Source organism: Balearica regulorum, chromosome 6, assembly GCF_011004875.1.
Source record: "Balearica regulorum gibbericeps isolate bBalReg1 chromosome 6, bBalReg1.pri, whole genome shotgun sequence".
In the NCBI taxonomy this organism is placed as follows: Eukaryota; Metazoa; Chordata; class Aves; order Gruiformes; family Gruidae; genus Balearica; species Balearica regulorum.
In genome coordinates this window covers 6,203,913-6,230,498 of record NC_046189.1, presented here as the reverse complement: position 1 = coordinate 6,230,498, position 26,586 = coordinate 6,203,913, and the positions used below count along the sequence as shown (strand labels likewise).

Below are 26,586 nucleotides of genomic sequence, written 5' to 3'. Positions count from 1 at the left end.
CTTGTGGAAGCAGGGGGTCAAGGGCAGAAGAGACAGCTCTGATAGAGGATGCATGGATGAGGTAAGGATGGGTAAGCAACGAGATGGAAGGCATGTTGTAGAGAGGGACTGGATGAGAAGTCCAGGAGGAAAAACTGGGAGATAATAGAGGAATGGGAGTGAAGAAACTGCCGCTTGAGACGAAACCTGCAGGAGAGGATCTGAAAGTGTACCTTGGTATGAGGAGGATAAAACTTTGAAAGTTTGCAGTGGCGAAAGCTATAGTCTGGACAGCAAACATGGACAGGCCCTGGCTGAGGGACTGGAGCCCACAGGGATAATACCTGGGCTGGGATGGGAAGCTGATGCAGTGGGGGCTGGGATAATCTAGGCAGAGGAAATGGGAAAAACAAAATCTGTTTCTTGAAGTAGGTAGTAGCTTAGTACATATGCAGAAGGGGACCTAATTACAATTATGCAGTCAACTCTCATTTCTTTCACAGCCAAACTCCTGAGGTGTAACCTTGCAACCTTAATGTCATTTCCGATAGCTTGGTACGTGTGATATATGTTGATGCACCTCTAGACAAAATCCAATTTGTGACAGTTACTTCTTTTGCTATTTTTGCATTTTTGGCAGTCTTTAATATGCTCTGTCAACAAAAGCAGAACAAAACTTTCTATTTCTAAACAAATAAAGTTCAGCACTATCCAGATGTGTATATTTAAGCGACTGCCATGGCTGGATTTTGTTGCTGCCAGATAGACAGTGATTTATTCTGTAAGTTTTGTGCCCTGAGCTTTCAGAAATGCACTTCTTTTCATCCTGAAGCCCAGCAGAAGTCTAGCAGTAATAATTAGCAAGCCATAAAAATCGACCTGATTTGTGGGAACCATTGAAGGATGCAAAGAGACATTTCTGTTCAAGGAGTTAGGAACAAAAGCGTGTGGTTACTGACCTAGTCATGTCAGACCTAAATTTTGAGGGAATCCCAAGTGATAAGCGCTGTGCAGTCTGAATACTGCCTATTCATTCAGCCCTTCTAGCAGAGTGAATGAATCATCTTTTCAACCAGAGACAGCCCCTCTGGGTCAGAGCAGAGGTCAGTGGTGGGGCATGTGTTTCAGACTGCTTGCCCTAAATGAAAAAGGAAAACATACAAGACTTTGCTTACGCTGTTGCAGCTTCGAGCATCTCATCTATAAAACATTTACATATAGTATCTCATGAGACCTCTTACAAGTGGCAGCTCTGGATACACACCCAGGTCCTTCTGGAAGGGCCATCTGTCTTTGTGGCTGCTCGTGTGCTTTTTCTCTTCAGTCTAACCCCTACCCCAGAACACTTTTCTCAGCTGATCTTCCTGTTGATGTCCCCAACCTTATCATTAGCTCAGTGAAACCGTGTGCTGTCTGTAGATTTTTAGCATGTGGGGGTGAAGTTGATTCTGCAGAATGGGTTGAAAATGAGCACCCCCACACGAGTGGCAAGACATAGTCTGCAGAGCCTGTTTTTGCTGCATCAGCAGAGGGATATGGAAAAACATGTCTGGGATGTAATGTCGTGTTTCAGTTAACTTATCAGGTCAACAAAGCTGTTCGTTTGCTAGAGCCTGGCTGCGCAATAAGTGCTTTTCATTTGTAGTGTAATACAGTCTATGTCGTACAGTGCATTTTCGTTTAGAGTTTGTTAAACATTGTGACACTTAGCAAGAACTGTGGCATTTCATCACACTTGATGGGGAAGGGTCGCCTTTAAAAATCAGTGACAGGAAACCACCCAATTATTTAACATCAATATTATAATAGCAAATAAAACCTCTAAGCCATGTTAGATCTAGATGTTATCTACATGGTAAAAGCATTCCTTTCCCAGAAGAGGCTCTCAAATTGAGAAACCATGGGCAAATTAACAGAAGCAAAATTCAGCAGTTGCCTTTTGAACCTACGTGAACTTCTATCATATACCACCTCCTGCACAGTGTAATTCCCTACAGTGGGAAGAATCACCATTCATTTGCAGAGAGCCTGCCAGCAGTGATGCACCATAGCTCTTCATGGAGAGAATGATTGTTTGTTTTCTCTGCTTATCTTCTCTGTGCTGCACGTATTTTTATAAACATCTGTCCCATTCCCCTCTTTCCCAGGATGAAGAGTCATAGCCTGTTTAGTCATTCCTTGCACAGAAGCTTCTCCAGATCTTTGTTCATCCTCATTGAGCTCTCTGTACCTCTTCCAGGTCTACTATGTTTCATCTGTGATTAATACTTACTGCTTTCAGGTATCCTAAACCAATATCAGCATTAATGCTGCTGAAAGTCTTTGCAAAAGAAAAAATACAGAGAAATTCAAGATGACTCATATGTTGGATCCTGGTTGTCTTTCAGAAAAGACATCAGAAGCACCTGAACATATAAATGCAGGCATGAATTTTCTGTGTCCATCAATGCTCTGCATGTCCTGTATCCCATTGTGCTTTTGTGTCCTGCTTTCCTTTTAATGGAAATCTCTGACAGCAGTCCAGAAAGTCACCTTGAGGGTATCTTCTGTATGCACTGCTTGTATTGGAAAGAGCATGATGATCTGGATCCTCATAGACATGTGGGCACCTGGTCCCGATGGAAATCAGTAGGTCTGCGTCACTGATTGAAGACTTGGTGCGTTGAGAACATGCTGATGTGAGACCGAAACGCTGTGAAGCTTCTTCCTCTTTGTGTGGAGCAGCTCGTGCTGGCCACTGCTTGTGGCAGGAGTCTAGACTGCGTGGTTTGATTGGAGATGGCAAATCCTAGCTTCTCTCCTTCCCCCTGGCTGTCTCTTAATATTAAACCAACACACATTCAGCCCCATGGCTTGGGTTTTTTCCCGACTTTTTCCTCAGTTACTGAATTTGTTCATCAGTCACGTTTTATCATTCTTGACATGCGCTTTTTTCATCCAATGTAACTTTCTTACCCTTCCCTACACCCCAGCATGCTCTTTACCTCCCACAAAACTCATTCATTCTTTGTCTTATCCCAGGAGAACACCGTTGACTTCACATATGTATGTCAGCCTCTCAGCACAGGGTGGGAAGAAAAAAGGTGGCAGCAGAACAAGGTTAAACCCAACCTGTAGCAAGAATCAGGTAATTGCATACACCCATGGGAGCTTGGGGAGGAAGTGAGTTTCTGAAATAGGTCTTTGCTGTGACAGCAAGTCCTGCAATTAAGATTTCAGAAAGGCTGAATGACTCAAGTGACTTGATGCCTCCTCACAATTTAGATACCTTAATTTTCTTAATTCAAAAAACCAAGGAGTTAAAAATTAAACTTTTAAAAAAATCACTATAGTTAAAACAGAAGCAGGGGCATATAAACTCCTCTTTCTGTTTCATTGCACATTCCAAGATCTTAATTGAAGCTCTTTTGAGGGAAAAACTTTCTCTGAAAGCGAGGGGCTGCAAAATCAACTCCTGTGGCTTCAGGTTCCTCCAATACTGGCTGTGTCCTCTCTGTCCTCCCTGCCCTCCTGCCCCTGTGCCTGAGCAGGCTGGAGGAGCAGCTCCTCACTTTTCTTTTGTAGGCTGTGGGCTTGGTTGAGTAAAGATTTGGCAGGGAAAAGCTACCACATGATAAAATTATATCCCAAATATTGTGATTTTATTGTCTAGAGCGTTTAAGAGCACAAAAGATTTCTGGGTATTCTCATTTCCAGGTAGGGAGAGATTATTTTATTTGTCTGAGTATGCAGTCACGGGTCATACAAGTGGGTGGCTGAATGTGGGTGAACAGTGTATTTTTAAGTCATACAAGCATGAGGGTATATTTAAGTTAAAAGAAGTCCATTGTAACATTGTTGGTTAGAAAATAATATGAAGGGATGAAATAATCCTGTGACTTCTGTAGGACCAAGGTTTTTCGGCACAACAGTCACTGCTCAGACATTCCCTAGGAAAGAAAATTCAAGCACAAGCTTATCCATGCCAAGTTTGCTGTAAATATAGAAGCCAGCAGACTTTGCAAATAACCTTCTTCCCTATCGGCTTTCCAACCCTTTGTCTCTGTATTTTTATTTATTTATTTACACTTGTTTGGTGGGTTGGGTTTTTTTGTGCTGCAGTTAAAAGCATTGGCTTCTGTTGGCTGTAATGGGTTCCTGGGCCCCTGCCTCTAAGGTTTGCTGGCCACAAAACAGAGTCAAGATGCTTAAGTGAGTCTGGATGGAGGGACCTCGGAACAAGCTTTCTTCTGTCTGATGCTCTTTTTCAGCATGAATAAACAATGCCTCTGTTAGACAATAAGATGCTTCTGCTTCCACAGTGTGCCTGGCATGATTGCCTGGTGTGTCTGAGTATTATGAAGTGAAGCTAAAAGCATTCTCAGCAAAAAAAAAAAAAAAAAAAAAAAAAATAACCTGCTGCCCTTAACTTGGAGAGAAAACCTTGTTCAGCTGAGCAAGAATTTTTACCCAAACTGGAGCAACATGTGCCCTTAGGGATCTTTCCACTTATAACCTCCGCACTTCATTTTCCCGTCAGCACCTTTGTGTCACTAGTCCAGTTGTGGTATAATTGACTGTGTTCCTTTACTTCAGGATACGGAAGCACAGAATTACATTGGGATGGCAGCTGGATCAGAAAGTCCAGCCCTGGAGTTACTGAGCTACCCCTTTTTTGGGGGTCCATGGCCCTGGAGAGGGCACAGAGAGCTGGACTGTGGTGCAAATGCTGCATTCCAGATTTTTGCTGTAGGCTGATTCTCCTGCATGTATTTAGAATTATCTGCAGAAATTAGCCCAGGATGTGCTTTTTACCATTTGTAGTAGCTGACTTGATGATGTTCCCAAAGATAGCATCTAGGTATTTTCAAAGATTGTACTGTAGCAAGGGTGGAATGTCTTTCAAAAGTTAGGTAAGACCTTTGAAAAATCGAAAAATGCAGATACATTTGTAGAGGCAGCTTTTTTTTTTTTTTTTTCCCCTAATTAAAAGCTCACTGAGTGTAGTTAAGATTGTGTGAAAATGTGTCATGCTTGATGAGATCTTGGTGAAACTGGAAGAAATAAGGGATGTGAAAGTAATTCATGTATGCAGAGAAGGAAGAGACGCATCAGTGTAGTTAAAGTGCTTATTCTGGCTAAGTGAGATTTTGTTGTGTGAGTTTTTGTTTAGCAGTTCGGTTTGTAGCACCTCTCTGCTAAACGGCCCAGTTTGTCTCACCTGCACACAGAGTAGCTCCACTGAAGTTGACAAGAACATAGACCTGTCCTACGTGGAGAATATGCAAGTATCATATTAGCATAATTAATTAATTCCTTGCTACCTAATGTGAGCTGTCAACTATCATGCAGTCTCTTGAGAGAAGAGATGCAACATCAAATCAATGTGTCTTAGTAAGGTCAGTGTGGGGGGAAAAAAAAATCCTGTAAAATTTCCCTCCAGCCTTTCTATCCAAATAGAAGTATTGACGAGTGTGATTTGAGAGCAAAGGAAGCTCATAGCTATGTAGCCTGTCTGCAATAGCCGTAACAAATACACAGTTTGGCTGGCACTCCCTCAAGCAACAGACTTGAAAAGATGAGTCTAAGAATTAGAACTTGGTAGTGTGTGCTGCCATCACCTTCTGTACCTGTGTGATAAATAAGCAGAAGATGACTTTGTTTCAGCCGTTTATAAGTGCTGAAAATCATAATGGAAGTAGCAGTGGGGAGGGGAACCAAGCATTCAATGTTAATTTTTATTAGCCAGCCGGTGTTTGGTTCTGACAAGATTTCAGCTGGCCAAACTTGTGAAATGTTGGCAGCCACGGTGCTTTTAGTGTGATGTATATGTGAGTATTTCTAGTAGTTCTACTGCGGGGTTTTTTTTCCCTAGCTTGCAACTTGGTTATATCAAGTTGTATACTTCTTCCCTGACTGATGAAGATTTTTTTCCTCTTAAGTAGTAGTTTGAGCACCCTTGTCTTATATAGCCCATCTTCCAGCTCGGCTGTGGTGTTGTTACGGCTTTTCAACTGTTTTCTTGCCGAGGTTTGAAGTGACCACTGTGGTAAGAGGGAAATACACAGAACAGAGATGTTTTTTTCTATTGGAGACATTTTTCCTGGATGCTGTCTGAATCTCCTTTTCCCTTTAAAATCATCTCCTTAAACTAAAAGTTTCCTCTGTTCTTCCTAGATTTTTGAAAATGTATTTGCAATAAGTGGGGCAATTTTTTATAATTACTTTGGTAGAGAAAAATAGGCTGTAAAAATATAAAGGACTAAGTTGTTGAGCCAAGTGTTTATTTCACAAAGTCTTAAATAGCGAGTTGAAAATCTCCATTTATTCGTATTGTGGAAGAACCAGAGCGTACTATGTAGGAAGTTTTAGTTTCCAGTTACATTATTCCAGTGCTTTGAAAAGCAAGGAGGTTAGCAGAGGGAAACTCTGCAGAGGGTGACGATGGGGAAAGACCACTTCAGCATGCCCTCCTGGGTCAATCCTGCGTAGCAAACTGGTGTGCAGAATTCCCCCAGAAAAGCCCCGGGAGGGTCCCGTAGCGCAGCTGCTTCTTTGAATGTTTTCCCATCTGATCACACCCGGAATAACTCTATTATCTGCACGCAGCGCTTGGAGCCAGTGCTGTTTGTTTACGCTGCTTTTTCTGCCCTCTGCGCCCCCTCCATTGAGGGTGACAAAGCCAATGTAGCCACAAGTGTTGGTGAATCTTTTTCTCCGCCGGGGTTGGCACGGGTTGTTTAGATGGTTGCTGGCTAACGGCTGCGGAGCCTCGTGTTTCAAACAAGCCTGCCAACTGCAATGCCTTCTCTGAAGTGCACGGAGGGGGCTCACGATGCCTATTTGAAACCGTGCTTGGTGGAAAAATCAATGCGGTGTGTCTCACTCTGAGGTGTTCCCCTGGGAGCAATCCCATCCTTGTTCAGGACTTGTTTCAACGAGTCTCCTGGAAACAAAAGACTTCACTGAGAAATTTGGGAGTCTTCTGGCTGCCAGGAAACATCCCAGCTTCCCGGCAGCACTCCCTCCATCCTTCAGCCCCTCCAGCTCCCTGAGGCAGGAGAGTTCTCAGGTAAGATTGAGCGGGAACTGCCTTCTCTGTTTACTGATCAAGACAAGGCAAGACTGTCGTGGTGTCTCATCTTAAAATTTCCAGAAGGATTGTGTGCAGTTTAATCCAGAGACTTGTGTTTCTTCGTGTTGGCACCTTTACTGACTGCTGTTGCTTCTTTGGTGCCTTTGCCATCCTTGTCATGGACCAAGTTTATTGGTAATAAGTTTTTGCTTTATTTCTTGTTTCAGATATCACTTACAGTTGTCATGGTGCTGTTGTTACGGTTACCATCTCCTTCACCAACTAAAATGCCTTTCCTCTCTCCTGCAGGAAGCAATTATCATTAGTGTGTGAGAGGGTGTTTGATGAATGGTAAATGATGTAAAAATACAGCATGGTGGATAGAAACACAAAAAGGGGGGAGGGGGGTGTTGGAGCAGGAGGGAGTGTTGCAGTGATTCTTCTAGCTTTTAGCTAGAAAAGAGCTCTATGGTAGATGATGTTTTTGCAGGCAGAAGCTGCTAGTACCATGATTTCACCATTGTGAGAGAGAAGGGTATCTGGTTTTAGATTTTTTAAGTTTGAGCAAGTTGATGCAGTCCCTGAGCAAGGGCAGCCCTGCATGCCAGGCAGCTGTGTGTCTTCAGGAGGGGAGCATCCAACAGCAGGTCAGCTCAGTAATGCTCTGCTTTCCAGCAGCCCAGAGGAATGAGTACCTTCCCCAGGGAGGAAGAGCTCTATCGGTCAGGAGTGGCAGCTGAAAGATTTGTTCTCATATGTTTACCCGTTCCTGTGTTCTGCAGCAGGATGGCCTGTTTGCTTCCAACAGAACTGCAATGTACAGCCCTCCTGTACACCACCACCTGGGGGTACCGCCTGGCCACACACGGTTTGTTACTCAGCATAGAGCATGGGGACTTTGACAGATTTCTATTTCTCCAAGTGAAAGCATTCCCCCTCATCAGGAGCCGTGCAGCTCCTGCGACGGAGTGACCCACCCTTCCCACCTGCCTGCCTCTGCTGATGCCCAGCCCAGCCGTGGGAAACTCGGAGAGGGGTTTAAATCTCCGCACCCACAGGGCAGGACACCATGCAGGAAGGAGCGGCTGCTCCTCTGGCGCTCTGCTCGTGCTCTGCTGTGCCAGCGCTGCAGGTTTGATCGACTGCTTTGGAGGCTGCAGCCATCCCTTGTTCTCAGCTCTGGCAAGGGTGCAGATTGCGGTAAATTTTCTTGATCCTTCCACAGCGAGCTTCCTTTGTTCAGCCTCTGGTGCAGGCGCCATCCATTAGTTTTCATCCATTTTGTAATCCAAGGTACAATCAAAAGGACTTTCTACAAAGAATATGTGACCATTCACTAACCGTTTGCAGTGTGGAAATGCAAAAGCCTTTAAAAACCACCAAACGCTCATACAAATGTGAGAAGATGAACACTGCCTGCTTTTTTAACAAATGCAAGGCAGCATTTGAAGAGGTAGTCTTGCTTGTATTGTCTAGAAAGACAGATCTCGCTGCAAGCTAATAGCTCAAGCAGTGGACAAGGAAGAAATAAATCATATTTGTTATAAATTACCAGAGAAACCTGTATGTCTTTTATTAGGCTTGAGAGGTAGAATGGCTTCAATTGAGAGAATGTATGATTCTGCCTAATAATATACCATATTACTAGAATTGTGGTACTTGAACATTTAGGATCAAGTGGTATCTTTTGTTAATCATCTAGCAGCTTGTGGACCATGACTGAGCATTTTAAGAGGGAAGCTAACATGTTCCCTGTCAGACACCAAGAGACTTTCTCCTCATCCATGCTGTTTGCTGCAATTCTTTTTGATCACTGTGAGGCACACTGCTCACATCCAAAAATAATCAAATTAATTTGAGACAAGATGCATCTTAACTGAAATGGAAGGGCGCAGTTTGGGTGCAAAGCTTTCCACGTGTTCATGGCATCCAGAATTATCCCTCGTGTTTTGTAAATACGTGGAGAGTCTCTGAAGACAATAGCACCCAATAGGGTTTGGGTACTGCATACTACAGGCTGAGCTTTTTGGTGGCAGGATGTTACTGGGATTTGTCCATCTAGATTTCCCAGCTTCTGTCTCTTGTTTCTATTCCGGCATTCTGATACCTACCTGCTTTCCTTGGCTCTTCTAGACATGAGTTATCGGTAAGTTAAATTTACTGGCAAATTCCCTTGGGCCCTTTTAATCCACAGTGCCTGATAATTAATATTCAGACACATCATCCAAACTGGCCAGTTGGTACGTGAATGTGAATTAAAGGTTTTCTTGGTGGTGGTGTTTACCAGTGTAAGTTAGATTGCACCAGTACAAGTTAGATTTGTTTTTTTACATTGGGGGGGCGTTCAATGGTTGTGGTTTTTTTTTTAAAGTGTAACTCATTTTAGACACATCTCAATTTCATTCTACTTCTTGGAGCTCTTTTTTCTTCAAAAATTTATGAACACCTCACCTCATAAATATCTTTTCTCTGAAAGAAATTATCTGAATTTCTTAAATTTTCTAAAAAGTTCTCTTTCAGGCAGTCTCATTCAGGAGTTTTGGAAGCCCTGGGTACCTGAGGTCCTGCTAGCCATATCTCTGCACCCCAGCCTGCCTGCACAGAGCAATGCCCACCCTCTCCTGGCTCCACACTCAGGAGCAGGGTAGCCAAGGCAGTGCTACGGTGCGTCGGAGCTACATAGCCCTCTGGGAAGCAGGATTTGGCCCTGGAGCAAAGGGAGAAGGTGACACTTCCCCTGTCCCTCCCACTGAGCAGGCCATGCCCTCTGCCAGGGTTTGCTTTTCTTTTTGGGGGAGTCTATTGTCTCTCCTTTTAGGAACCTTCCGGTGTTATTCTCTCCCCTGAACTGGAATTGTAGCTCTTCCTCCATGTGTCCAGGTGGCTGTTACTCTTAGTTGATGAATTAGCTTCCCTGAAATAAAATAGCCTCATTTCCCTGTGAATGGGCTCATAGACACAGGAGTAGGTGAAAGCATGGCTTGAAGTAGGAAGGCAGGTATTGGCAAAATCCTTCACTATTGGCCTAATTCTGTTCTCTTAAAAAGTGAAATTCATAGAAAATTCATCTGCTTAAATGCAAAGGCAATGTTAATATAAGGCTAAGGTGATTCTGCAAGAGGTACTCATGAAATATATCAAAGGACGGCTAGCACGGCAGGATGTTTAAATCAACGTTATCCTGGGCTTTGCATATCATGCTCTCACGGTGTGTTACTGTGGGTGATTTGTTGTGTGTTGAGTTCAAAGCACTCCGGCTTGGTTCAACCCAACCATGCCAGCAGGAGCTGGTATTACTTAAAAGAGCGTATGGGTTAAGAGACATTTGTACTGTGCCTATGAAAGGAGGAGGTAACTGCAAAGTTGGACCACATGTTCCCCATGAGGTTTGTCCCTCTGTGTTAATTCCAAGTTATTTAAGTATTTTTTTGTCCGTATACAGTTCCCAAATGGCTAAACAGGATGGGGGGGATTTGTTTTTACCATCATCTGTGCTAAAAGTTATTAGTTTAGAAGGCAGGATGTCCAGTTTGGATCCATAATGCCATCCCTGGTGCACTGCCTGAGTTACAAGGACATGAATTTAAGGTCTGTGAAGTGTCTTCTTGCTGCTGCAGCTGCTGGTGGAGCCACTAACTTCAGCTGATGGACAAGAAGAACAGTGAGAACACTAGGGAGAACGTACTAGTAAGATTGTTGCTACATATTCTCTGACATTGAGGTTCTGCTATAATGGACAGGGAAAAAGGCTCATAAATACCCAAATAAATTTTTAACTAAGCCACATGACATTTTAGAGGGCTGGCTGTGCCTTCTTTTCTGATATTTTTTTGAAAGCCTTCTTGCAGTTTATGCAAAGAATAAGAAAATGATAGTGGAAAGATGAACTTTTTGCTTCCCTGAAGTACTATGTTTCCCTAGATTGTCTAAACTAATCCAGGTTTCTTCTTTTTATATACCTAATGCTATTTAAATTCTGCCATAATATTTGTCCACTCTTGGTATTTCTGTGTCAATATTTGAATTACCTGATTAATTTAATTCCATGGTATGCTAACGAAATGACAGAAAAACAACTAACCTGATGGTAAAAAGCACACCTGTGTATTCTGGATTTGAACCTGAGCTGTGGATGAATCACGCCATACAGCAGATAGTCGTTGCTAAATTGCTGAGTACAAAGATGCATTGTGTGACTCACTCGCTGTGTTTCTACTACCATTATAAACTCTGAGAGCACTTGATGAATAACAGAGAGTCAAGAATGAATTCATCCATGTTTCACTCTGTAACCATCTATTATAAATACTGAGCCAAATTTTGCCTCCAGATACACACAGCTCTCATTGAAGCCTGCCCACTGTATTTATTTTTAAAGATAAAAGCACTTCTGTTACTTTCACAGAGGACTTCTGTGGCACAGTCCATTGTAAGGATGTGAATATCCTTCCTCAAGAGCTTCAAGTGAAGCAGGGAGCGTCTGCCTGGAACGGGGAAGGGCACTTCAGGGATAATAGCCTCCAAACTGTGGTGCTGGGATAATAACTGTTATATTCATCCCAGTGATTTTCAGAACCGTGTTCCCCACGCTCGGGTCTTGTGTAACCTTCTGTCTCCCTGTAAGAGGCTCTGGGCTCCTCTCCTGGATGACCCAGGAGCTGAGCTGCTGAAGCTGATGGGCAGGTTCATGCTGCTCCTGGGGCTTGCTGTCAGGTTCAAAGCCCACTGGATTGGTGAGGAAAGCTGTGAGCTTGGGTTTGGGGTTCTATTTTTTTTTTTTCCTGAACTTCCTGAAGGGACATAGATGAGAATGTCTCCTTTTTTCCCCAGAACAGGTTCTATTCAGTCCTCGGACCCCAAACATCAGTGTCTTTGGATGCGTGCTGCTCATTTCTGTACAAAGGGAGATGTTTGTCCCGTGGCCTCAGAGCCCTTGGAAAGGCTCTGATCAGAAAATGTTCTCTAGTGTCATGCAGTAAGCAGACCTAGAGACAGAAGGTTATCTTTGGTATGCAGGAGATGGTCTTTGCCCAGCTTGGGCGCTCTCTCGTCCGTAATTACCCCACCAGCTCTTCTGGCATGATTTGAGATAGCTGCATTAAGGCTCTTGCTGTGTATGGCGAATGGCTCACTGATGAGTCTCCCATCAGGGTGAAGGAGGAGGGGGAGGCAAAGGAATGTGGAGTATGTTTACAGTTTCTGTGGTTGGTTGAGGCATGTCTCATTGCCACCGAGTTTTGTGATACTGCTCAGCCCACCATTTTCACTACTGCTCAGAGGAAACACTGGACTTCAAGTTTCACCTGCTCCTGCAGTCTTTATGCAATTAGTTATCCCCAAGGAATGGTGCTGGGTCAGGGTGAGAGCAGACAGAGCCGCACCTCCCAAAACACCATGATTTCACCAGGAAGCAAAAGAGTTATTAGTCCTTTTTGGGGTGGAACTACAGTTTGGGTCACGTATTTATCATGAAAGAAATCTAATTTTCATGGTTCACCTTGATTTTTTTTAAAGTAGCTCTGAAAGCCATTATTATTAAGTAGTAATATCCAATCAGAAAGCTGTCGAGTTATCAATTGTGAATTATTATCTGCCAAATAACAATAGCTTTTTCTCTTGTTTCGAGGTTTTCTGCAAACTGACCTGACTCTGTGGAAACTAGGGAGGTTTTCTGGTTTGTCTGGTTGGCTTTTGTTAAATGTCTGCAGAATATATGCACCATCCAGTTTTGTGCCCTCTTTTCTACACTGCTCAGCTTCTGCGATATGTGGCTGGTTGACTCTGTTCAGCTGATTTCTTTTAGATGTGGTGGTGCTTTTTCTCCCAGGAAAAAGAGGGTGCCAAGTACTTTTGGAAAAGGCCTGCTGGTTTTCATTTTGAAGTAGCTAGCTCAGGTCAAGCCTTTCTTCCTCCCACCCAGAGGTTACCGTCTCATCAAAACACAAATTATGATTTGTTGTCTTCCTAGGCTTACTTATGGAGGAGGCTTACTACTTACTTAGGCTTACTACTACATTTTTCTGTGAGGAATAGTCAAAGCCTATGGCTTGTGCAGTGGGTTCTTTTCCTGGCTTGGACAAATGAGAGCTAATTAACAGCAGTGAAATACATGTGAAGCAACAAATAATGATTAGTTTTGTTTATATATAAATACTGATAGTCATAAGAGAATGCAAATGCTTGCGTGGGAAACAACTGTTCCTCACGGGCTGTTTTGGACAAAAGGGAATGAGTGTGAATCTTTACAAAACAGCAAGTAAGAGGGGATATAAACAGGGTCAAACAGCACATCTGTTCGGGAACCCAGTGAATGTTCCCAGGCATGGTTTCTGTCATGGCTAGCAGCAGAATCCACGTGCCACAGAGGACGCATCGCCCTGTGGTTCTGAGCCCGAACAGCACCCGCTCTTCGCAACTGCAATGAAAGTTGCAATAGCAGCTTCACTTCCGTTAGCAGTTGTGGCATTCTTCCCTTTAGCACCCCTGGAAGATTACTGCATTATGACGACCGATTCACTTAGTGGGTCAACATTTAACTGTAATTAATGAGTTAAAATCAGGTTAACAAAAGGGCAGCCCTCAAGAAACTGGTGCTAATAATTGCAAGGCACGTGGAGTCAGAGAGGACCTGACCGATAATTTTTACCGCTTGTGGTTTGTTTTGATTTTAAAGCAGTTTGCTTACACCCAGGAAAGACAAGCAGAGACAATTCTGCATTTAAACCCCCTCTCATCTGCTGGACACGAGTTTTCCTGGCAGCACTGCTGGTAACGTGCCTGTGCTGCACCCGGTTGCTGCCTGCCGGCCAGGGGCACGGTCACCTGCTCGGAGCTGATCTCTCCTGCTAATGTCGTTACAGGCCAAGTGGTGAAGGCAAGGAACCATGGCGGAGGATAGGAAAGATGAAGCCAAGGCACCGCACTGGACTTCAGGTCAGCTAACAGAGGCTTCTTCACACCCACATTCACCTGAAATTAAGGAACAGGGTGGCGCAGGTGCCGGACTGGTCAGAAGCGCCAATGGATTTCCCTACCAAGAGGACGAGGAGCCAGGGCTGGGTGGCCATGAGCAGCCGGGGACGTATGCACGGACCAAAGAGAATGGGATCAATGGAGAGCTGTCAGCGGGGGACAGGGAGACCGCAGGTAACACGCCTCGATGCCCTGCCCTGAAACATGGGGCTCTGCAGACCACTGGAGGATGATCTCCAAGGGAAAATGTTAGCTGGAGCCAAGCATGCCCCTGGGCACAGGGGAACTGACATGAAGGAGTGTGTGCCTTGGAAGGGCACTAGCTCTTCACAGCAAGGGCTGCATCTTCATCTGGGTTTGCACAGCTTGTGTCCTTACCCAGGATCCTGGGCAGTGCTCTGAGAAGACTTCAGGAAAGGCAGGATGGTGCCTTAGTGTGTCTTGGTAGGTGGGACAGGGTCACCTCTCTGGAGAGGAGAGAACAGGCTGGTGTAGAGCAGCCACTCAGCTCCTCTGGACTGGGAGGGAGTAGAAAACCACTCAGCTGTTGTGCACGGATAGCTCATGTTGCTCTTGCATGCATTTGTGTGTGCACGAAGGATGAGTTCTCCTGTTGTTGCTCAAAAGTAACACCACCTTCTTGAAACCACCAGCTATTTGCAGAATAATGTGTTGCTCAATCTGACCAGGAATACCACAATTCAGCATCAGCATTTTTTCACCCTTGCCCTGACATATGTCACTGGATACTCACTGGGGCTTTGTCTATTTGTGAACTAAGTTAGGATTTTAAGATTCAGCTTGTTATTTGGGGGGGGGGGGGAGTGTGACTGTGTCAAAATGAAATATGCAAAGCAAGTTTCCTGTTTTAGAAGTAAATGCTAATTCTCTCTGTGCATAGTTCCTACTTTAAACCCCAAATGCACAGTGCAGGAGGAATTTTTCTTGTACAGACACCACTGCCCTTAATGCGTCCATCCATGCATGCTAAAGAGATCTTTCTAGCAATGTTTTTTGGCTGTTGACAGCATTTGGAGATGCTATCCATAATTTCTCAGCAGCTGGAGAATTTTAAGGCTCTCGGACCCTACAGTCATTTCATAAGCAATTGTGCTAGAAATGGATCTCTCTGCTAAAAGTAAATGGGTTTAAATTTTAAGAGTCTCTTCTTGTGGATAACCAAAACTTGAAAGCCAAAGGTAAAAGAAATCCTATGTAAGCATTCAGGGGAGCACACTGTTGATGATTGTTTGGGGGTATGATAACAAGGTCTTGTCTCTTTGCTGTAACCCAACTTTGTGCTAGGCTTAGCCAGCAAATAAGCAGGAGCAGATGTACAGGAATCACAGAGGTAAGATGCTGCAGTTCTTAGGGCTTGGCATGGGCGGTGGGAAGACTGAGCCTGTTTCTCCTCTTTGCCACAGATTTTTCACTCAACTTGGACAAGTCCCACCCATACACATAGAGAAGTGGGAATAACTGTAGGGGATGAAGAGGAATTTCCTCTCCTTAGAAAGAGAGAAATGCTCTTCTCAGCCTGTCTCAAGCTGCACAGTTGTCAGTATCCGAGAGACTTGAATGTTTGAGGAGTTTGCAGCTAGTGGGTGAGAAGAGGTGGGAACTGCTGCTGCCCATCAGCAGGCATCGTAGTAGTGTATTTTCATGTTGCTTTTTGAGGCAAGGGGTTAAACAGCGGAACAAGTAAAAAATGAGATGGTATAGTCTAGAGGAGGCAGCAGGACTGGGGACATACACTTGCCAAGAACAAGACTGCTCTAGATCAAGGTGAAGTTTGCTTCAGTCACCACTTTGTGGCCCCATTTCCTCCTCCCCTGCTTTTTTCTCACTGTCTGCTTAGATTGCAAGATCTCTGGTGTGGAGATTTACTGTCGATACATACAGGTTTTGTTTGGGAGTCTTAATATAGCTTATCTTGTGGCATCTTTCTCTGTCCTTGAACACCAGAAAAGTCCCTAAAACTGCTTCCCTTCATGCATGAATTTCTAGCTCTCTGGAAACTTGTGCACTGCACACTCACACACTGGTTAAGCCAGTATTTAATTAATGCAACGTAAACCGTCTTAGAATACTTAAGATGTATTTTTAATTATTTTTCTCTTTTTGAAGGAGAAACCTGTTGGCATCTTACTGTGGTGATAGAAAGGTACCGGGGTGTGCGTTGCCATCTTACGCTAGTATTTACTAGCTGGATGTGCTTAATGTGTTGTGAAGCAGAAAGTTTAGAGGTGGATTTTTGGTGTTTGATCTTGAAATCAGGATTTCCATTCGCCATCAAATGCAGTCATCTTTGCTGTGTTTGCTTGAAAATTTTAACTGCAGTGGGGTGTTGAATACCACTGATACACGCAATTATCAATAATGTGAATCATTTAATCATTTGCATTAGCTTACTGACTCCAAACAGCTGAGGAGAAAATGCACAGGAAGCCAAGGTCGACTGAGATAATTAAGCCAAACAGTGGGTATGAGTGGATTTACAGGGATTTTCTTTTCCCTGGTGCAAGTCCAGCACCATAACCTAGGAAAACCTCTGGCTTTTCAGCCTTCGTGTCGGAGTCCGTAAATCCCCAGCAACTGCAACAACCAGCTCATCCGCAGCAGAGCAGTAGTATAAACAGGGCATTTCCCAGGCAGCCGCCCGTTGCCCCATCCCTGCTGATGAGAGCTCAGTTACATTTTGAAGCATTTCACGTAAGGAAGCTCTCTGGCACCTGACTGACCCAGGAGCTGGGAGTTAGTCACCAAATGGGCCTCCCGTAGGGAAAAGTATTCTGCAGCAGTGCAATAGTCCCTTCGGGGCACAGCAAAGCAGCAGGGCACCCATCTGCAGGGCTCGTGCTGTAAAACCTGAGGGCTGTGTGTTAAGGGAAAGGTTAGAGTCAGGCCACCGGGACAAAGGCACCTTCTGCTAACACTGGTGCAGAGGCGAGGGGTGGTAATGGGGGAGGAAATAACAGTTTTTGCCAAAACACATCCAATCCATCACTGCAAGTGACGTTTTTAGGTTTGCACTGTTAAAATTTGCCTTCCTGTATATATGTGTGTCTCTCTCTTGGCATCTGTCTAAGAGTTATTGAGTCTGACCTCAATTTTGGAAGCCTCTGAATCTGGCTGTTGTGTTGCCTTTGATTGATCTGTCTCGGTATCGTGCTGGTAATGGCTGCATTATGGAGACACATCAATGCCCTCCTTTCAAATGGACAGATGGGAACGTGGGAGAGTGCACAGTGCTCTGGACAGGGCAGCCTCAGGGCCTGATCCGGCGTCCACTGAAGTCACAAGCAAATACGTGAGAGAGAATAGGTTGGGTTTTTTGGCACGGCGCGTCGGAAGCTGTTATGGATGTGATATAAGTAAGGGTGGTAAAGCAGCTATTCCTTTTTATATGTATTTGTGTATATATATATTATGTATTTGTGTGTATATATATTTGCATTTAGACTTGGACTGCCCCTGGCAGACCAGCTCAGCCCCACTCCATCCTCAGCCCTGTGCCTCTGCCAGCCACAAGTCCCACGTTGCTCCCGAGAGGCTCCTGAAGACACCTTGCCTTTGGGGTGGTCTGCAGCACCCCACAGCCCGAGATCCACCGAGTTTCAGTGCGCTCTCCCTGATCCATGCCTGTCCATGTCCTTTCTCACCTGCACACACACGCAGCATCTTTAGTGAGGATTTGGAAATACTAAGAGGGGAGGATGAGATCTGTAGCTCTTATCAAGCCAAACATTTTCACGTCACATGAGATGTGTGCTGCAAAGGAGGCGTGATAGAGTAATCTTCAGAAACTCACTCTGAAGTGGGCTGATGTGAAAAGCTTTGGATTGGACCCCATGGTAGAGCACAGGATGTTTGACTTACAATGAGATACAAGAGTGTCAGCCTTTCCTTTGCGTACTCAAAAGTCGTGGTCAACTAACTGGGAGGAAGCGCTGAGGAGCAGTACAGATGTGCAGCAGCGTTCTCTGGGAACCAGCAATTCAACATAATCCATCGTATTTGTCTTGGAAGGAACATCAAGCTGCAAAGGTTTGGTTTTTTACACTTAAAATGCATTTATTTTTCTTTTCAGTAATATAATGACTAACCTGTTAAATTTATATACTTAGGGGTAAAAGTAGTTAGATGCATTGTGAAGCATCTTCTACAATATGTCTTTATGTACAGTGACTCAGCTGATTGAGTGCTTTCTTCATTATATGCCAAATTCAGGTCTAAAATCGGAGGGGGTTGGGCTATGATTTTCACACAGTTATTTGATGAATTCTTTTTTTGACGGATGAAGGGAAAGCATTTCCTGAAATCCTCTTACCAGAGCCTCAGGATGTGGCTCTGTCCTGATACCAGTCAGTGTTAAGGACAGTAACACGTCCTGCCAGAGTGACAAACAGAGCCCTTTGTTAATTGGCAGGGTACTCAAATCATGTGAGATGCAAAGAGACTGCTGGAAAATTGTAGCAGACTTCCTGACACAACACAGTGGATCGACTGCAGGTTGAGTGCTCCTGCCTTGTTTTTCAGAGCCCTTGAGTCTTAGGAAAGGTGGGTGAGAGGGAGCTGATGACAGATAAATGAGAGGCTGGGATTTTTGGTGGCTGGGGGGACCCACCGACTGGTACGTATTAGTCTGTCAGTGGAACAGAATGAGGGGGGAGCTCTAGCGAAGAGGAATGAAGAAGTGGCAGCAGTGGGCTGAGGGGTGGGGGAGCAGACCCATCAGAGGGAGAACGAGGAGAGGTGAAGGGCCGAGAGCTGGTGAGATGAAAGCTGTGAGGGAGCAAAGGGGGAGCAGGAAAAGAAGGAACAATTGAAGGTAAGGCAAGGACAGTAGAAAGAGGTTCAGTTTTATCTGTTTATCTGGAGCCAACACAGCTTTTGCATGATGGTGGATATGACCCCAGAGAGGAGAGGAATCAGGCAGCAGGAATAGCACAATCTGCAGGGAACAACTGAGGAGAAAAGTGGCAAGGGGCAATTCATGTTAGAGCCCTGAATGTAATTTGTCCGAATTCAGCCATTTGTTTTAGGCTTTGTTCAGTCAGACTAAATGGGCACCTGTAACAAATCTATTCCTGTGACCAGCTACTCTTTAAGTAAGCATATTTGAATAAGCTGCAGGGAACGTCAGCCTGAATGACTGCCCGGTCGTGGCCAGTAAATACTTGAGCTGAGGTGCGGACTCCCTTTAGGTTGGCTATGCAAAAAAGCCATGGTGAAGAGAGGGACAGTGCTGGTTTCAGCCACCTGGCAGTGTGTCAAGGAAACAGCCTGTACCCATCGTCTTTCCTAGCCTTGCCTTGTCGTAGCCACTCTTTAGGTAAAGAGAATCTTGTTCCTGGCTCTTGCCACCACTGTACTGTTAGAAAATCACCGTGATGCTTAGTTCTGCTGGCTCAGGGTGCTCAGCCCACGAGGGCCAGGATTGGAGCTGTGATGGCAAGTTGTGCTGGCGCAGGGATTGTAGCTCTGTGCAAGGGGTCACAGCAGCCTCTCCAGGCTGAATCTGCACCACGTCATCGCTTGGTCCCATGGTGTGTTAATGGTTTTTCCCCTCTCTAGTTACTTCTCATTTTATCTTCTTTTCCTTTGTGTGTCTTCCTTTCTCTCTCGCCATACAAGTGATAATACGCAGATGGCACTGCCAGTAAACATACAAACAGGCCTTCTTTGTACAGAGGCTTTTTTAGTCTTTCTTTCCAACAGGACTGCTTTGTTAGAGCTTTCCTTTTCGTTTGGCTGCTTGCACTGGCTGTCCTGCTGCTGCCCAAGCCTTCCTGGAGTTACCAGAGCCCATCACAAGCTCCCTGAATGCCTGTTCCTCAAACGTGCCTCCCAGCCGTTGTATCAGATGTGCACTTCCAGCAAGCAGCATGTCTCGAGCAACACGGACAAAATGCACCGAAGGATGCAAAATCAATGATGTTCAAAGATAAATGTAATTGCTGTGTTTGTCCTGTTTCAGTTGTTTATTTTACAGAGGTGGAAGAATGCATCTTACCATGTCATTGATGGCTCCCATGGGAAAGAAGCTGTTAATTAGGCATTTTGATCTCCCTCCCTTTGCCCAGGAAATGTGACAGTAATTACTGTACACCATCATCTTTGCCACTTTAGATACAGGAAAACATACCAGACTTCTGAAACTTTTCTTCTCTCTGTTAAGAGCAATACAAGTGTCATTTTCTGGGACACACTATTGGAATATTTTTAGACGTGTTCAAATTATGTTGCTGAAGACGACATAGGTGGAGGCAGCAAGCTGTCTTTGGGCCACTTGTAGAAAAATGGGGTTTTTATCATTCTCTGTTAAGCTTGCTGTAGAGATCCTTCTCGGCTCTTCTATGCAGAGGACCGAGAACAAAGCCACAGAAATTCCATCTTTTCCCATGTGTTCCCTACCCACAGCTATCTTTTCACTGACTTTAAATACTCAATAACTGCTGCAGAGAATAGTCTGTGCAGCTTTTTCTGTGGCTGGCACTATCCAGTCACTAAATCCAGTAATACATCCCATTTTGTCCAACCATAACCTCTCTGAGGGGCTGGCTCTGCCCTCCCACCTCCTATTGGGACTTCAGAAATCAGTCAGTCTGTGACTGAAATGTATTGGGAGGAGCTGGAAGGTCTGGCACGCTTTTGGGCAGTGCAAGCAGGGAAAATTGTTGCCTGAAAGGGAGCGGGGTGAGATAAGCCAGTGTGCAGGTGCTGTTGACTCCTATGGCTGGGAGTCAGACACTTGGAGAACTTCAGCCATTGGTCTCTATTATCCCTAAAGCTCTTCTGATAATGTCAGTGTGTGGTTCAGGTTCACTTCTGAAAACCGTATCTCAAACCAGGTACAGTAACACTGTTAGAGTCGACTGCTCCATCATGCCACGTCAGCATTGAATCTGGCCAAGAGAAGGCATCAACCAACTATTTTCTTTGGGCTCCCTGTTGCTGTTTTGATTCACTTTGGTGTTTTCTTGTTATGGTACAAGCATCATAAGAGGGAATTGCATAAGCAGCTGTGCTTCCTTAAGGAGTAAGAGCAAAACGCCTGTGAGTGTGTTGGCCTGGCAACCAGCGCTCACTTGGTGCCGTCAGTGCTCTCAGAAAACGTAATCGATAATAACCTCAGAGATGCAACAAAGAGCAACAAGGCTGGGATATGGAGGAAATATATTTCATAACATGTTGTTCCAACCACACCAGTAATTCAGACTGTGCGCCATGAGTGCTGTTTATCAAAGTTGCCTTTTGAAAACATCTGCAGCCATTCTTGGAGGGCTGCTGTAGCCGGGATAGCTATTGCTGCTGAAGGACGAATATCCCATCAAATACAGAATGCATCCTGGAGTTAAATTTTTGCTGTTGTCTTCCATTTTGTGAACAAAAATTTGCCCATTGTCTTTTCTCCTCTGCCCTTCCTCCCCAGCGTCCATGATTGGCTGCCTGCCCTGGTGGGGGCTGTAAATGCAAACTTTGCTGTTTCCGTGGGCCAGATTTTGACCCTCCAGCACTGGCATGAGCTGAGCTGTGTCCAGAGGCCACGTTCTAAATCGTGGCCCGTTGTGCTGGAGTCCTTTTCAGCATGTGGTAGGAGACACCTTGTGCGTATATGAATTACGTAAAGTAGATAAGGCTTGTAAAAGCCAGGAGAAAGGGCACTCAGGTCCCACAGGAGGGCTGCAGCACACGGGCAGGTGGCTCAGCCCTTGTGCCGGGCTACATGCTGCCTCTCTGCCAGCTCCTGCCCGCTGGGCTTGGCTCAGCTCTGCCCCGTGCGGAAAGGTGGAGGTGGAGTGCTTCCATGGCTCTTCCCTGTCACGTCTAAAGGGAAGCCATCATGCTCTCCGTCCCCAGGATGGCAGCAGGAAGGGCGTGCAGGAGTACTGGGCGATATTTGGCAGTGAGCAGAGGTCTTTGCGATTGCAGCTGCGAAGTGGTATCGCTGGGGACTGTGCCAGCATATAATTTTCCATTCCAGTTTTGATCCGAGGGCAGGAAGATTTGGAGGAAGGTTCATTACCAGACAGCAGAGCCTTGTTTTGCAGACACACAGCTGCTCTTGTTTCAGGCAGAGCTGAAATGGCAACCTCTTCTCCAAAGTCACCTTGAAAGGGAAGCATCAGGTTCTTAGGTGACAGCCCAGGACGTGCTGGTGGGCATTGCCCGTCTCATTTCCTGGCCCCTCACCCTGTGCACAGGCAATTATCAGCTCTCAGGGTCTCACACGCTGTGGAGCACCAGAGTCTGGACCCGCGGTTGTTAACTGACTCACCCCCACGCTTCGCAAATCCCTTCCTCCCCTTTCCCCATTACAGAAGCTGATGCGTGTGGCTTGGTGCGCTTCCCAGCTCTGGCCGACCGCAGGTTATCCTAGCGCAAGGCACAGCTCCCCGCCGTCCCCAGGTGATGGAGGCAGGTCCTCCCAGCACGCGGGCTGGACGTCTGCCCTTCCACATGCCGCCGGGCACGGGGTTAACCTTGGGCAGACAGGAGGTAGGTGCCATCAGATCACTTACAAAAATGAGAGTCGCACAAACTGTCTGCTGCTCCTGTGAGGAGTGCCAGGCATTGCTGATTTCTCTTTTCTGTGTTGCCATGCCAACACATCCCTGCGCGGAGTGAGATCTCTTTTTAAGCTCCGCTGAGAGAAAGTATGTAGCCTGGGAGCTTATTTAGCATTCAGGAGTGCACAGCCTCTCTGTAACGGCTCTGAGCCACAGCCAGGCTGTCTGACAAAGGAAAGTGGGATTATTCTTTTTTCCCTTTTCCTCTAAGCATTTGCTTCTCAAGGTTAAGAGAGACAGGGTAGGTGAGGAAAGAGACTGGGAGCACTTTGCAATGGGGACCTCACTCTGCTGTCCTCACTGAGGCACGGCTCTCGTGGAAATGGAAAGGAAATAGTACTTTGGGGCATATCTACAGTGAAAAATAAGTGTGTGAGATAGTCAAACCAATAAATTAGTGCATATATATCTCTCTCTAACCCTGATGAGCTACTCTGTATTAAAATTGGAATGCTAAGGCAATCTGAGTTTTAATTTGAGTGAGGAACTCGAAGATTAGAAGGAAGCCAGGGATAAAACCCCTCTCTTCGTCTTCTCTGCTGTTTTAGTCTGTGAGGTTACAATATGGAGAAAGAAAGCATCTATTTGCATGCTATATTCATATCCTGAGTAAGGACAGCAAATCCTAACATGTACTGATGTTTGGTTTGGGTTTTTCCATTTCGTGGAGTCACTACGGGTAGATTAACTGCTCACTTTAAATCCTTATCGTTAATACAGGTTTGCTTGCCTTTGCCAGCTGAAGGGATGGAAAGCAGCATAAAGCGGCTGGCATTAGCTGGCAGATGAGCACTGATGATCCAGTGTCTGTCCGTACCACCTGTGAAAAGGTTGATCTGGAAAGTCAAAGGCAGGACTCAGAGAGGGCTACGTGCTGGTTTTGACAGTGTCATTTTGACTTGGGAGGTGCTGAACAAAACATTTACGTTTTCCTGTGCTGTTTCGCAGACCGACTGCAGAGAGGAATCAGTGGTGCTTGGAAAACCCATTCTGAGGTGATGGTTTAGAAATGCAGTCTTAGTTGGGTTTGGGGGGGGTGTGTGTGTGATTACTGAGGCACTCCTCAAGACATGCAAAAAGTGCAGGAACCTCAGCGCACCCCAGCTGTGTATGCTAGATCATGTGAGTGAGCTATTCTCCTATGTGTGGAAAATACCTGGTCAAAACTTGAATACTTTAATTGCATGCAGTATATGGAAAAATAACTGTGAGATAGCATTATCTCCAAGGCAGGAAAACCTGTTAGCTGCTTCCCGGAGAGTCATTTTCACTCAGGACTGAGTAGATTGAATACTTCATGGAAATCAGTTTCACTTGGAGGCACTTTATACTTTGGGAGGGGAAAATAAACCCAAGGTTTTTCACTTTTTTGTTCCTGTCTCTTTCCTTGAGACTAATTCACAGTGATATATGATCAGTTTGGTACAGCTCCCAGCAACCCATATAGCCTATTGCAGTTATGATAAAACTAATTTACAGTCTGGTCCTCCGTCCATGCAGCCCGTGCATCTGGTGAGAGGTACATTAATAAAAAAGAGCAGAAGTATCAGCTGCCAATGCTGCGTAGATGTGGCAGTCTTGCTGACGTACCCAAACTGTTTTCATCCATAGTCTTGCACCACATATTAGAGAAGAAAAAGGCTTCAGCTGTGACTATTACTTTTTGCCCCAAAGCCGGGGTATGTGCCAAGTCCAGAGTAACGCAGCCTGCGCAAGGTGTTGGTGAGCTGCAAAGGGAGCTAATCCTTAGCTGGTCCTGTCATGAGTTGCTTTCTCTTTCCTTTCACTGTCATCCTTTCTCTCTATTTAAGACTATACTGTCATTCTAAACAATTGCTCTGTCAGCTCTTCCTTCTTTTCCTCTCTTTTCTCACTTACGTTGCCTCTGGCTTTTTTTTTTCTTGTTCTCTCTGTGTACTCCCAGCTTTATCCCAGCCATCCAGTGTAGCTCCTCTGTGACCTTGAATTTCCACAGCCACTTCTCATTTTCTGTACACTTGAGAGCCTTTGGATGCAGACCCCTCCCCGTGGCTGCCGTGACCCAAACCCTGGTATCAGCTCTCCCCACAGCACCCAGATGTCCCCATCACTGTGGCTGCAAAAGCTTGCAGGTGTGTAAGTGCCCAGAGAAGACAGGTCTGTCAGAAAAAGTGTAAGAGGTAGTTCAGAAGGTGCACTGAGGGCTTTTATGTGTATCTCTTGCACCTTTCTTCTGCAAGAGTAGGTGTGTGTTTCTCTTTCCTAATCACTTCGCACACTTAGAGGTATGAGCCGGTAGTCTCCAAGGGTGGGCAGGCAGTGGACGCGAACAGGCTGTGTGAGCAGTCAGGTATGAGTTTCGGTCAGAGACAAGGCTCCCTTCCACTGGGGCAGTGCCACAAGAGGAGGGGAGAGATGGCAGAACTGCTGAGCGGGGCTGAGAACTGCTCTGGAAACCCATCCACATCATGACCTCTGCAGGACTGAGTTAATTTGTACGTGACACGGGACCTGTCCCGCTCTGCCTGTCTGTGGGAATGCTCACACACTCGTTTGTAAGTATGCAACGCTGTTCCTCATGGTCGGCAGAAGGCAGACGTCTGTCCTGGCAGAGGCACAGGGCTAGGCTGGGAAGAGATCAGCCATGCAGCTGCTGCTGCATTGCAGAGCTAGCTGGTTAAGCAGGATTGGACTGGCAGTGTGAGCCCAAGGGTGAGCAGGGAATGGTATTGCTGCGTTTTATGTGTCACCGTATCCCCTGACGGGATGAACAAAAATTCTGTTGCATTGACAGAATGATCTTCAGTCCTTCTGACCAGGCACAACTAGAAATCCTACATGACACATGCACAGGTTAGCATTAATTTTAAACTTAAATTCAGCAGTTTGTGTAGCATACTTTGAATTCTTTTGTAAAAAGATCACAGGAAGCACTGTAAAAAGTGTTTAAAATCAGCTCAAAAGGAGCTAAAAATGAACTTTAAGGGACATGTCACCTCCTGCTGTAGGTGGCTGAAGCTCCATTGACTTCTATGGGCTATTTTCCCATTTATATTAAAAGTGAATTAGTTCTTAAAAGCCTATTTGTTTAAAATCTTAACTTGTACTGAAATTCAAAACAAATATTGATTTTAGAGTGAGTTACCTGTTACGTGTATTTACTGACACTCAAGGATTAAATACCCGTTTCTTTGTTTTGAAGTGGTTTCTACCACATGAGTCCTAAGGAGGTCGTGTTTAATAAAAGATAGCTATAGCTGCTTTGTACGGGCAAGTGATGCTTTTAGCTGATAGCAAGTCCTGGGAAAGGCAGCGGGACCTCCCTGTGTTGCCCTGGCTGAGGGTCTGGTGGTGTTTGCTTCAGTATTGCATGTTAGCTTTAAATTGTGTTGCCAGTGCATCAGACAAAATGGAACTGATTAGCTTTTCCCACCTCTGACTTGGCTGGGGAAATGCTGACAGTAGTAAATATTTTGTTCCAGGCAGTAGACTTAAGAAGATACGACTCAGGGGATGCACAGGGAGCAAGAATTTGCAGTAATGAGGGCTCATTTTAAAAGCATTGCTTTATGTGCTGACATTGGTATGACTCCTTTTTAACAGACTGTGATATTTCAAGGGGGTGAGGGGTGTGTGGGGACGGATCCCTTGGTGTTCTGTTTTACAACTGTTAGACAGCAGGGTAGAGGCACAGGGCTGTTGGGGAGCGGAGGAGGAGGCTCACTGGAGCTTTCTGAATTGCTCCTAACTCCTAGCGTGAGTTCACTTTGGATTTTGCTACTTGGAGATTTGGACTGTCTGTCCAGTTCTCTCGCTGTAGAAGGCGATCAGGTAAATGCAGTCAGGCAGTGGAGGTGCAGTACACACAGAAGGTGTGGGAATGTTCCGAGGACAGGCAGCCCAAGCTCTGGGTTGCTGCTGCCCCGAACGCTGTGGAGCAGCCAGGGGTGCACGGCCAAACTGCCCTGCAGCCTCCTGTTCATCTGTACCAGAGCATGACCGGTCCAGCACAGCTCAGCTCTAGCCAGG

At 45.4% G+C, this 26,586-nt stretch overlaps 1 protein-coding gene across 50 annotated transcripts in view; it reads left to right on the top strand.

Annotated features, from left to right (window-relative positions):
- Positions 1 to 26,586, top strand: part of MAP2 (microtubule associated protein 2) — a 228,360-nt gene that overhangs the window by 144,421 nt on the left and 57,353 nt on the right. For 45 of the 50 annotated variants that reach the window (XM_075756063.1, XM_075756068.1, XM_075756092.1 and 42 more), the window contains one exon: positions 13,894 to 14,179. The exons of the other annotated variants lie outside the window; for them this stretch is intronic. In XM_075756063.1, the coding sequence (XP_075612178.1) occupies positions 13,918 to 14,179 (262 nt within the window). In that variant the 5' untranslated portion in view covers positions 13,894 to 13,917. The remainder of the gene's footprint in view (positions 1 to 13,893; positions 14,180 to 26,586) is intronic. 50 annotated transcript variants of the gene reach the window in all.